Source organism: Quercus suber, unplaced genomic scaffold (genome assembly GCF_002906115.3).
Source record: "Quercus suber isolate HL8 unplaced genomic scaffold, Cork oak 2.0 scaffold_255, whole genome shotgun sequence".
Lineage (NCBI taxonomy): Eukaryota > Viridiplantae > Streptophyta > Magnoliopsida > Fagales > Fagaceae > Quercus > Quercus suber.
The window spans coordinates 882,180-894,964 of NW_027069711.1; the positions used below are offsets into that span (position 1 = coordinate 882,180).

The window sequence follows — 12,785 nt, forward strand, 5'->3', positions numbered from 1 at the left end:
CCAAAATACGAAGAAAGTCCACTACTATCTCCAATTCCCAATCGTTAAAGGCATGATTAGGGGCATATATATCTGATTTTCACGTTGACATCTACTTCTAGCTTACTATTACTTTTGTTTCAGGAATTTATAAACATTTGCAATCTCATATCTTAGTCCTTTTTTCCCCTTGTTTTAGCATTTTCTTATTGGTAATTGCACAAGCTCACCCTCCACCTAGCTCTTACTAGGGGAGGAGATTCTCTTTAAGCTAGACCTCATTGGTTTTAGTGTTTCTTTTGTACATGTTAATTTTATTTCTTTTGGGTCTTCTTTTTGTAAAGATCCCATGTACTAGGATTGTGCCCCTTTTTGCACTTTCTTAATGAAAACTATTACTTATATAATTTTTTAAAGCGTTTTCCTTGCAGACCTCCCATGCACTAGGATTGCTCTTTTTTTTTTTTTTTTTTTTCTCTAAATAAAATTTATTACTTATCAAAATAATATATCTGATTTGGATGTGTGGTAGTATGGGAATCAAGATGCTACGTAGAAACAGTAAAAGTTGCCATTAAATGAACTATAATCTAAGTTCTGGGGGTAGGCTAGATGGCTTAAGAACTGTCTGTCTTCAACAAATTGAGGCGACACAGCCACCTCAGCTAACTCTTATCAATCCCTATGACTATATATGGCATAGTGTTAGGGTGAAGCATCAATGCCCAAAATATGCACAAGGCCAAACTCCCAAAGATAAGAAATGCCTAATTAATAAATCTTCCACCCTTGGTGTGTGACTTGCCATAAAATATGTCAATATAATGTGGTTTGCTTCAAATGAGCCATTTATGGACCAGCATACCTTATTTCTTTGTTTTTTTTTTTTTTTTTTTGGGGGGGGGGGGGGGGGGTGTTGAAGTTACAGACCAGCATAACTTCTTCCAACAAGTGCTGAAAGTTAAGATATTTGCATCATATATTCGATAAGAGATAATATGTTATTTTAGAGTGAGAAAATTTGTATGAAGTGGGTTTTCCTTATAAACTCTTCTCATTATTAAAGAGTAAAATTAGTTACATAACTAGTATTATCTTGGCAATAGATAATATGCAAACATACATGTACATACATACAAACACACATACATGAACATGTACATGCAGATGCATAACAAGTTCTGGTTACCAGTTTTTGCAGTCTGACCACAGGATATTCAGTTAAGCCCAGTTTTTCAGAAAATCTGGTTTTAGGCCATATTTGGATTGGTATAGAGTTCCTGATTGAATTGGTTGAATCAGCTGGTCTGGTCCATTTTTTAAAACAGTGGAAAGAAACCACGCTACCTTCCAGAATTTGCAAGAGATAAACTGCAACCCTTCTGGGAAGAAACAGTTATTTTAGAAAACAAACCTGCCCTGCTGAAAGTGATTGCCAACATATGGGTATCCACATCTCTCAACCGTCCCTTGGAAATGCTTTCCATGGTTTGGAACAAAAGTGGTTGGTGCTGGGTGTAAACATTCTCAACCCCCTACAGCAGGTGGGAAAATGATGTATAAGCATCTAACCACATCCACAAGCTGAAGGTACAGTGTTTCTAACCAACCTTCAGTCCACGAGCCATGTTACGAGCAATATTCAAAAGATCTCGATTTCCAAAAAGATCCCCAGTTCGCTTATCAACACCTGCTTGCTTCAAGACGAACTGGACAAGCTGTCATACCATGATGGCCAATTTTTCAAAACCAGTGAATCATCTAGCAATTAGCAAGGACCACAACAATTTCAAAAAATTTGCTGCTCTACTAAAGCATCAAAACATGCAAAACAGAAATGCTGGTTTGCTTATTTTACCCCTGGTTTGTACTTGGCAGACCGAGAAGCCAGTTTGTTGAAAAGCTGCATCAATTGAACAGGGCTTTCTTTCTCATAGCGCAAAGCATAAAGCATCACTAAGCGTAAACAGTCAATATCAGATACACTTCATTGTTTAAAAGATTTATAACTGCCTGCATTGAAGTTTGGCAAGGGAAGGTCATTGCTCAACATTCAAACCTTATACTATATATTTCCAGCTCTAATTTCAAGCTGTCAAATATTGATCACCACTGACCTTTTCACTCCCCCTCCCAGTGTCTTGTGGTGTGCCATGTAAGTGTACATGTGTCAGAGAGAGAGAGAGAGAGAGAGGGGGGGGGGGGGCGGGCATGGGTGTGAAAAAGTCTCCAAATATTGGTGCATGAAGCAACACTCAATATCAGTAGATGGACAATTTAAGGGCACAAATATGATATGCTAATATAAACAATAATTCAGAAGACCAAATAGCATTATAATCTTTTAACACACAAAGGAAAATTAGGTAATCAAACAAGCAGTATTTATGTATTTATTGCACAGGCCTTTCATTTTTAAGAGAAGACACAAATTTTGTGTTAATCCTATTGAATGATGTCATTAACTTCTAATTGCCTATGAAACTTCAAAATAACTTACATAATACCTCTAGAGAACCTATTTATTGCCACAAAAGAAAAGAAACTGTAAGGACTGCCGCCCACCCCACCAAATAAAATATCTTTTTCTTTCTTTCTTTTAAATTCCATATTGACTTATCTGGCTTTTAAATCTCTCCAAAATGCATTTGCTTATAGTTTTATCATATTCTTTGAAATATATTTTGAATCATTATTGTTTCTCCAACCGTAAGATATTTGTAATAATGATTTTTTTTTTTTCAAAAATTTCTAGGTAGTAAATCTTCTGATTCTTTAATATTTTTTGGCCTTTGGAAAATTTTAATATCTGAAACCAATTGGTAGATGTTTCGCAAGATATTGCACATTCAAACAATGATTTCTTTATCAAATCATAACAAAAATTGAAGTGAAACAGGAGAAATTCATAAAATGGTATAGTTTCATAATTAATTTTAAATTTATATAATTATTTTAGTCTACCACAGTAGGTTCCCGTGCATAACATGAGTTTGTGACTAGTTTTTTTTTTTTTTAATATTTCCAAAAACAAAATTTTGAAAATAGAAACATAATACACTGCGAAGAAGTTTTTTTTGAAAGAAACAAATAAATTTGAAACTTTAGAGTCTGTTTGGTTCATTAGTTTTCATGACTCAATTCTCTATTTTATAACTCAATTATAAAAAATGGTGGGACCTATAGCAAAATATTTGTTTGGTTGCACAATTTCTCTGTTTTCATAACTATGTTTCCAACACTCAATTCTCTGATTTTTGAGTTATGAGTTATGGAAACTGAGAATACATTTTGACTGTTTTCAGTTTCCAATTCTCATAACTCAATGACATTTTTGTAATTAAACACACATGAGGAACTCACTCAGCCGCACCTTTTGATCAAAACAACTTCTCTTTTTTCTTTCTTTCTTTCTTCTCCTGAGTTCGGTCTCCCTGTGTTCTTCCTCCTTTTTTTTTTTCCCCCTTTCTTCTCCTGAGTTTGGTCTCTCCTGTTCTTCCTTTTTTTTCCCCATTTCTTCTCTTGAGTTCGTTCTTCCCCCTTTTTTTTTTTTCTTTTTTCTTTTCCTTTCTTCTCCTAGGTTTGGTCTCCCCTGTTCTTCCTTTTTTTTTTTTCTTTTCTTTTCCTAGGTTCGGTCTCTCTGGTGTTCTTCCCTTTTTTTTTTCTTCTTCTTCTTTCAGTGGGTTCGGTGATTTGGGTATCTTTTTTTTTTTTCTTCTTTCACTGGTTCGGGTTTGTAGGCATTGAAAAAAAAAAAAAAAGCTGCACCTATGACAGGTATGGGGCCCATAAATAGTGTAAAAAATATTGAGTGATAGAAATTGAGTAATGGTGCCAAACAACCTTGGTATTTTAGAGTGATGAATGATGAGTGATGAGTAATGAATAATAAGTAATGAGTGATGAAAATTGAGTGATGAAAAATGTGGAGCCAACCAGCCTCTTAAAAATTCAATCAAACTTTAGGCGGTGGAATTTGCATTTTACTATTATTTTTATTACACAAAATCATTACACTTTGCAATACAAGTCTATTACCTAATTATACTAGTGTTACTGTTAGCCAAAGCAGTTTCTTAAAAAAGAAAAAAAGAAAAAAAAAAGAGGTTGTGAGCCTAAGCCGGAACTGCTTTCGGTCAGCACCCGTCCCTCAGCCGTTGGCCGTCGACTTTCCCCTTCCCTTCTTGGCTGGAGAAAGTGAGACAGACAATTTCAAGGGTAATAATGGCCTTCGTAACCACCGTATAAGCCCGTTGCCAGCTCAGTGAGTCTCTGCTCTCTTTTCTATTTTGTTTTTCTTTGGTTGCTAAGTTTAAATTTATTTGTATTTCAATTTTCATCCAAACTTGAGTTGTAATTTAATTTGTGTTATGAAACCTACAGGTTGTACTACTTCTGTTGTATCCAAAAGCATGCTTTAGTATAAGTTGAGTAATTGTTGGTGTTTAAATGTTTATGTAGTTTTTTTTATTATTTTTTTATTATTTTATTTATTTAGGTATTTTGAGAATTAGTTTTGATGAATTTGGATGAGTTTATTCTGGTACACTCTCTAAATTTCTCATCTTCTCTCTCTAGAATTCTTGCTCAATAAGTTATTCTAGTACTACAGTCTTGCTAGTCATTGATATGTAGAAAAGAAAAAAAAAGAAAAAAACTTACATTTGTCTTTTTTTTTCCCTTCGTGATTGTCATAGTGGCAAAATGTGACTATTTATTTTTTGTTGAAATTGAAGCAAAATTGAACATAGTTTCATTATGTATTTGTTGGGTTGTTTCTCATATCAACTGGGGTTTCCAAGTTTTGAATTCTAAGTTTTGGGCGTGGTGTGTAATTGCATGAGCCTGGGTGAAATGCAAAAACTTTTAGCTCCTCAAGTATGAACAATGAAGGGCTTTAGACTCTATTGAATTTGTAATGTATTTATTTGATTCTAATTTCTGTGTGTTTTTAACGGACATAACAATAGTATAATTTTGTTTACTTTTTGGGTAGGTGAGTGCCGATAGCCTTAAATGGCAAGGCGTGTCCATCTTCTTCCCAAGTTCTTCCTCGCTGCTCCAACCAAACCCCAAAATCCCATCTCAGTCCCTCTCTCCCAATCCCTCTGCTCAGCCTCTACCCCTGAAGACCCTACTAAAACCCCAACAGAAAATCAGAACCCGACCACCCTTCATGAAAAACAACGCCTTGATCAAGTTCAAAAGCTCCGAATCCTCCTCCAACATGGCCGAATGGAAACCGCTCATAGGCTCATCAAAACCCTCGTTCACTACAAAGATCCATTCTCTTCGCCCTCTGATCTTTTCACCCTCTTTTCCCTCTCTTCACCCTCCATGAAGCCTGCTTTCTCTGACGTGCTATTGTTGGTTTGTTCAGAGTCCAAAATGACAACCGAAGCCACAGAATTGTATTCCTTAATGAAGAAAGATGGTACTTTTCCTTCTTTGGCTTCTTTCAATATGTTGCTTGAGTCATTGGTGGCTTCAAAACAGTTTAAGAGAACACTGGATTTGTTTTCGGAGTTTTTGGAGTCGGGTATTCGACTTGATAGGTTCACGTATAGTAAGGCAATTCTGGCTGCGGTGAAGTTGGGGGACTTGAATAGGGCCTTTGAGTTGCTGAATAGTATGAAGAATAGCAGGGTGAGTCCTAATGTGTTTGTTTACAATGTGTTGCTTAGTGGGTTGTGTAAAGAGAAGAGAATGAGGGATGCGGAGAAGGTTTTTGATGAAATGCTGAAGAGGAAGTTGGTGCCGAGTTTGGTTACATATAATACATTGATTGATGGTTATTGTAAGGTTGGGGAATTGGAGGGTGCCTTTGGTTTGAGAGAAAGGATGAAGGCGGAGAATGTGGAGCCGAGTCTTGTTACGTTCAATTCATTGCTTAGTGGGCTTTGTCGGGCACGGAGAATGGATGATGCCAAGAGGGTGTTGGAAGAAATGGAGGCCCATGCATTTGTGCCAGATGGATTTACTTATAGTATTCTATTCGATGGGCATTTGAGATGTGGTGATGATGAGGCTTTATTGGCTTTGTATGAAGAAGCAATTGGAAAAGGTGTAAGGTTTAACAACTATACTTGTAGCATTTTGTTAAATGCGTTGTGCAAAGAAGGGAAGATGGAAAAGGCAGAGAAGGTATTGAAGAAGCTAATTGAGAATGGACTTGTTCCAGATGAGGTAATGTATAACACAATTGTAAATGGATTTTGTCGAAGGGGTGAGGTGGACAGAGCCATTTTGACTATTGAACAAATGGGAAGTCGTGGGTTGCTGCCGAATTGCATCACTTTCAATACTTTAATTGACAAGTTTTGTAACATGGGGGAGATCGATAAGGCAGAGGAGTGGGTAAAGAAGATGGCAGAGAAAGGACTTTCCCCAAATGTTGAGACATATAACACCCTTATTGATGGCTATGGACGAAAGTTATTGTTTGATAGGTGTTTCCAGATTCTTGAAGAGATGGAAAATAAAGGGATAAAGCCAAATGTTGTAAGCTATGGTTCTCTCATACATTGTTTTTGCAAGGATGGTAAGCTTCTTGAAGCTGAGATAATCCTCAGGGATATGGTAGGAAGAGGGGTTTTGCCAAATGCACAGATATATAATATGCTCATTGATGGTAATTGTACGGCAGGGAAACTGAAAGATTCTTTTAGGTTTTTGGATGAAATGGTGAAAAATGGGATAGGAGCAACACTTGTAACCTACAATGTGCTCATTAATGGGCTCTGTAAAAGGGGAACAATGATAGAAGCCGAAGATTTGGTCTCCCAGATCACTTCTTGTGGTTATAATCCTGATGCTATCACATACAACTCCCTAATCTCAGGGTATTCCAATATAGGAAACATCCAGAAATGTCTCAACTTATATGAAAATATGAGGAAGTTGGGCATTAAACCTACTTTAAATACCTATCATCCTCTAATTAGTGCATGCAGTGAGAAAGATATAGTGCTTGTAGAGAATTTGTTTGATGAAATGTTACAGATGGGTTTGTCTCCTGATCGAGTTGTATATAATGCACTTATTCACAGTTATGCAAAACATGGTGACGTTCAAAAGGCATTTGCTTTGTATCTTGAGATGATAGACCAGGGTATTCATGCTGACAAGATGACCTATAATAGCTTGATTCTGGGGAACTTTAGAGAGGGAAAGTTGTCTGGAGTAAAGGATATTGTTAATGATATGAAGGCTAAAGGATTTGTTCCTAAAGCTGATACTTATAACATACTTGTTAAGGGGCATTGTGAACAAAAGGATTTCACAGGGGCATATGTTTGGTACAGAGACATGTCTGATAACGGTTTTCCCCTAAATGCCTGTACATTCAATGAGCTCATCACTGGCCTTCAACAGGAGGGGAGGTTGCAAGAGGCCCAGATTGTTTGCTCTGAAATGAAGGTTAAACTAATGGATGATTGGAGCATCACTGATAAACTTTCTCTTGTTGCCTAATAGAAAGATGTTTGGACTGTGGTTAAGCTCTCAGCACAATATTTTGTTGAGAAAGAGAGACACAGATATTATATCAGAAAACTTGTTCCTTAGTTTCTCTATTTGTAAACTTCTTCTGGCAATATACATGGTTTTTTATTTATTTATTTATTTTAAATGAAAAAAAAAAAAATATATATATATATATATATTTCCAAAACATGGTTTTTTATTTATTTATTTATTTTAAATGAAAAAAAAAAAAATATATATATATATATATATTTCCAAGAAAAATACAAAAGCATTGCTTTCCTTACATGAAAACTCACTCAAAGCAGATTTTAAGTGCAAAACTTTAATTTCAAGAGGGGCAAAACTTAGGTACAGTTTTATAGTTGAAATACATTAGGTCCTCCAATTAAATTCAAACGCATGGTTGCATTGACCAATGAAGCATAAACAGTGTTATTTTTTAAAGGACAATTAAATTCAATGTAGTTAGAATTGCTTATGGAACCCACAGATTTATAATAAATTTTTAGATGTTTACATTCACAAAATCTATTCATTCTGCTTTTAAAAATAATACAATAAGCTTTTTTCATTAGGGAGCTCTAAATCCTTATTATACTAAAAAACATGTTTACTATTACATTTATATTTCCAGATATGTAGAGAGGCATACTGCATGTTTATTTATTGCTCAGGTTCTCTCACTCTGGTAAGGAACTTCCTGGATATGAAAACTTAGCAGACATTTCTTTTTCTTTTTTTCCTTCAGGTTATTTTCTCCCTTGTATTTGGGAATACAAAAATGCATGAAATTATTTATATACTTTCTTAAGTAGCATTAATGTATAATCTGATGATATGGTGCAAGAATATAATGTGCTGAAAAAGGAATTTTACAGAATCCTTTGTCGGTATCAAGTCATTAAAAAAATAAAGTCATTCATGTAGATCTAATATGAGAATCTGGGTGAATTTGGTAAATGATAGTTACTGAATTTTGGTGGGACATAAATTTGCCTTGGATATTCTGGGGTTTTAAATTTTAGATGGGTTCTTATAATCAGGGTAAGGATTGGCTATAATTGGGTTTTGGTAGACGATTGAATATTTCTTCTGCGTTATATAGTCCTAGGATAACAGTTTGGTATCATATATGTGACCCATTTGAGATAGTTCCTAGTTGCCTTAAATAATGAAATTAATTTATAATAGACTTATATTCCTTCTCTGCTTTTTAAGAATGCGTCTGTGTAGTCTGTAAATGAAGATGGAACGTGATTGTTTATTGACCTTCTTGTGTCTTTTGTTCAGGAAGTCTAAACATTGGGTTATGTTACTTATCAGGAGATATTGTAAGAATTTTTATTTTTTATATTTTAAATTCGTATTATTGATTATGTGAGTACTGGTTATGTAAATCATGTCTATAATGTCCACCTCAAATACCTAATCTCAACTTTTATGTCTAAATTTATTGCAGGAAGTTGCACAAATTGGTATGTTTATTTGGAACTGCATTATTTTTGTGGCTTTGTTCTCCTTTTTGTTTGAGCTCTGTTGTTCCTGTCATATCTGAATGACTGCATAACCCTTGAAACTTTTTTTGAGTTTGGTGTGTTGCCTTGGCTTACTGTGAAGCATTATAATTGTCTCCATATTTAATTCAATTATCCTTAATTTATTTTCATTTTTTCTTGTGCTTCTCTGGTATTCTTAAATTTTTGGGGGTTATGTGCACCCTTAGGGTTGAAGATAGTGAAAGGCCTTTTTTTTTTTTTTTGGCTTTCGCTTATATGGTTTTTTATGGCAGCCTTATTCTGATTCAAGGAAATCATTGTTTGAAAATTTGCACCACCTTCATGATCATTATAACTTTATATAAGTATCATTCATAAATCTCCTTTACCGGTCTTGTTAGATCATCATCCCATTCGTAAAGTCTTTCACATTGCAACCCTTTTGAGTTTTTATCTCATCACGTGGGTTTAGTTAAAGTTCATACCCTGTTGACCAAAAGCACTGAAATTCATACTCTGCAAGACTGCAACTCCCTTTGGCCTTTCATTTTGTTTCCTCCTTTTGGTATGTGTATACTTCTTCCCATGAATTCTTTTGGTCTCTGTGCCTTCATCACAGTTGCCTTGCCAGCATGTTTAATTAGATACATAAGATGCCACGGGCAAGGGAAAATTGCTAAGCCAGTTGAAGTGGTCAAGTGAGCCTGAAAGCCAGTTGAGTCTGATGAAAAGGCTGATCTCAATGAAGACAATGATCCTGAGGAGATGATGAACAAAGAGGTTGAGTATGAAAAAGTAGAGGAAGAAGAGGAGGAAAAGGAGTAGGATACTGATAATACCAATGGAGCTGGTGATGAGACAAAGGTTGAAGATAGGGGAGAAAAAAAAATGTTGAACTTCTTGCCCTGTTGCTATGGTTCTGAAGTGTACATAGTTGGCATTCCCCTGATGCTTAGGGGGACATGGATCTTTTTTGTGGATCTATAGGTTAGCTCCATTTCTATAAAAAGTAATCTTATTAAGTGCTTTGTGAATATTTATATCAATGCCACTATGGTCGTGACAACAGGTTCAAATTATGAAAGACAAAGATTCTGGTGAGAACAAGGGCTTTGCATTTGTGACCTTTAGAAGTGCAGAATTAGCTTCTAAAGCCATTGATGAGCTAATAATACTGAATTTAAGGTATCATTTCTTATTGCCTTTCCCCCACATAAGCCGAGGACTTAATGAGAAGTTGAATATTGAGTTTGAGTAAAATTATTATTGTAGCTAAAAGATTAAGATTAGCCTTTCTTAGATCTTTTTAATTTTTTTTTGGGTAAATTGCAAAATACACCCCTAAAGATTGGGGTTGTTTGAATTTTACACCATAAAGTTGGTAGTTAAGTGACATGCTGACATGTTGATGTGTATTTTTTATTTTTTTGCCAAATCAACCTCCCAAAACGACGCCATTTTCACTTAAAATAAAGAGCATTATTGGTGCTTCCCAAAATGACATCGTTTTTTGGGTTGATTTGGCAAAGAAAAAAAAAAAAAAAACATCAGCAGGTCAGCATGTTACTTGACACCCAAAACTAACAGAGGTGGAGTTTTGCTAACAAACCAAACTTCAGGGTGTAAAATCTAATTTGTCAAACTTCAAGGCGTAAAATTCAAATAATCTCAAACTTTAAGGATGTACTTTGCAATTTACCTAAATTTATTTTAAGATCATTTTCTTATGGGGTATTTTCTGTTATTTATGTATGCTGCAATTGTTAAATGCTTTGTGTAAACCCTTTATCTCCATGGTGAAAAAATAAAATGTTCAACATCTCAAGCAAAGCAGGTTTCATTCATTGGTAATGTTCCTAGAAGCTGGGGTGAGCAGGATCTAAGGAAGGTTAAGGTCAGCGTGAACTAGTTATACATCTTTATGGTAGTTATTATAAATATTTTTTCTATAAATATAGTTATTATTAATAGTTGATATTGTTTGTTTATACTTTATATTTTGTTTATTTTCTGAATTCCCTGTGCCTTTAAAAAATTTATGTTTTATTACAGCCAGTGGTTTGGTTCTTTTGTGTGGGTTACAACTTACCAGTGTTGCGTCTATGTACTCATTTTATAAAAGACAACTAATTTTGTAGTTAAATTTTGTCATTTTATAAAACTTTTGGTTGCAGGATGCAAAGAATCTAAGCAATAATCGGGGCTTTGCTTTTGTTGACTATAATATCCATGCAAGTGCCGAGTATTCGGTAGAAGGTGATGAAACTCAAAATTTAAGCTAGGTGATAATGCCCAACTGCGAGCTGGGCTGACCCAAAAAATGCTGATTCTTCTGCTGTTTCATAGGTCTTGTAAATTTTTTCTTANGGATTTGGTCATGATCTAGATTTATTGTCTTTATGAATTCCTTTATGAAAGACGCTCGAAAGATTGCTAAACAAACTGTGCAGCTTCAGCTTCAATGGCAAAGGCAAACATCGGACCGGTAAGAGGAATGGAATGAAGAGGTAGAGGAGGGAGGGAGAGTTTTTTTTTTTTTTTTTGATGGAATTTTTTTTTTTTTTTTAGATCAGAAGTAATAGTTCATCTACTGTTTTCTTTCTCTTTACATAAGTAATAGTTCATCTACTGTTTAGATCAGAAAAATTACACAACTTTTTTTCTAAAAAACACATGCTCATACCAAAAACCAATTGTGTTTTTAGTTTTGAAAAAATGTTTTAGAAATATGGTGCCAAACACTTTTTTTTCTTATTATGAATACTCTAAACACATGTTTTCAGAACTCTTTTAAATCATGGTTATCACATTGTTTTGAAAACAAAACCCCCAATATTGCTACCAAACATGCTCTTAATATGGCTTGATCTTTTAATCAAATTGTTTGAATCTTAGGACTATAAAAGAGCCGGGCCAAATATTAAAAGTTCAAGCTTATTTATTTATTTATTTTTTTTCAAACACAAGTTGAACGTGAGCTTATTACCAAACAAGATTTTATGTTCAAGTTTGTCTCATTTTCTTGCCGAACAAAGCTCGAACTTGTTCACCAGTTATTTGATTAACTTATTCTTTTCCTATATATTGTGAAACTATGACTAAAATGTTTTATTTCTTCACAATTTTATGAATTTTTACTACTATTAGACTATTATAACAACAATAAGCTACAAATAATAGTTTAATATTATATGAAGCTATTAACAAAGTTATACAATCATTTAAAGTCTATATAAATATATTTTATACAAATATACATAGTTAAATTGAACCCTCATGTTCACGAACACATTATTATGTTTGATCTTGGCTCGTTTAATAATCGAGCCTAACTTGAACTTGACTTGTTTTCAAACTAACATAACCAAGCATTTTTTTTGAGCCAAGCTCGACCTATTCATAAACAATTTAGTTCATTTATAGCCTTAAGTTTGATGTCACATAACATGCTATTTTGATTATCATGAACTTAATTATATTTTGGAATGGGCTTCGGTTCATCAAATGACTCAAATAAGCTCTTTGAATGTTTGAAAAACGATTTTTCTCATGAATGCTTACTTGGTTTCAAATGGAGCGTCTATACCTAATCAGGCCGATTTGGCTTATGAGGACTATTTGATTGGTAAAGGCCAATTTTGAAGCTGGTGTGGCCTATCTAGTTGATGCGGTCTGATTGACAGGTGAGGTGTGGCCTATCTATTTAGCTAAACAAGCAAAAGTAGAGTTTTTTTGGATTAGTTTAGTTAAATATTTAAGAAAATTAATGTTGTGAATGCTCTAATAGAACCACAACAAAAACCTCTATTTCGATATAATTGT

At 34.4% G+C, this 12,785-nt stretch overlaps 2 protein-coding genes across 2 annotated transcripts in view; one reads left to right on the plus strand and one right to left on the minus strand.

Moving 5' to 3' along the window:
* Positions 1-2,131, minus strand: part of LOC111989545 (vacuolar protein sorting-associated protein 45 homolog) — a 13,657-nt gene extending 11,526 nt beyond the window's left edge. The window contains exons 1-4 of the mRNA XM_065781054.1: positions 1,838-2,131; positions 1,590-1,697; positions 1,394-1,514; positions 1,169-1,259 (exon numbers count right to left, since the gene is read on the minus strand). Coding sequence (XP_065637126.1) covers positions 1,201-1,259; positions 1,394-1,514; positions 1,590-1,697; positions 1,838-1,933 — 384 coding nt within the window. The 5' untranslated portion in view covers positions 1,934-2,131 and the 3' untranslated portion in view covers positions 1,169-1,200. The remainder of the gene's footprint in view (positions 1-1,168; positions 1,260-1,393; positions 1,515-1,589; positions 1,698-1,837) is intronic.
* Positions 1-7,594, plus strand: part of LOC111989550 (pentatricopeptide repeat-containing protein At4g31850, chloroplastic) — a 13,007-nt gene extending 5,413 nt beyond the window's left edge. The window contains exon 4 of the mRNA XM_065781044.1: positions 4,994-7,594. Coding sequence (XP_065637116.1) covers positions 4,994-7,452 — 2,459 coding nt within the window. The 3' untranslated portion in view covers positions 7,453-7,594. The remainder of the gene's footprint in view (positions 1-4,993) is intronic.
* Positions 7,595-12,785: the final 5,191 nt, after the last annotated feature.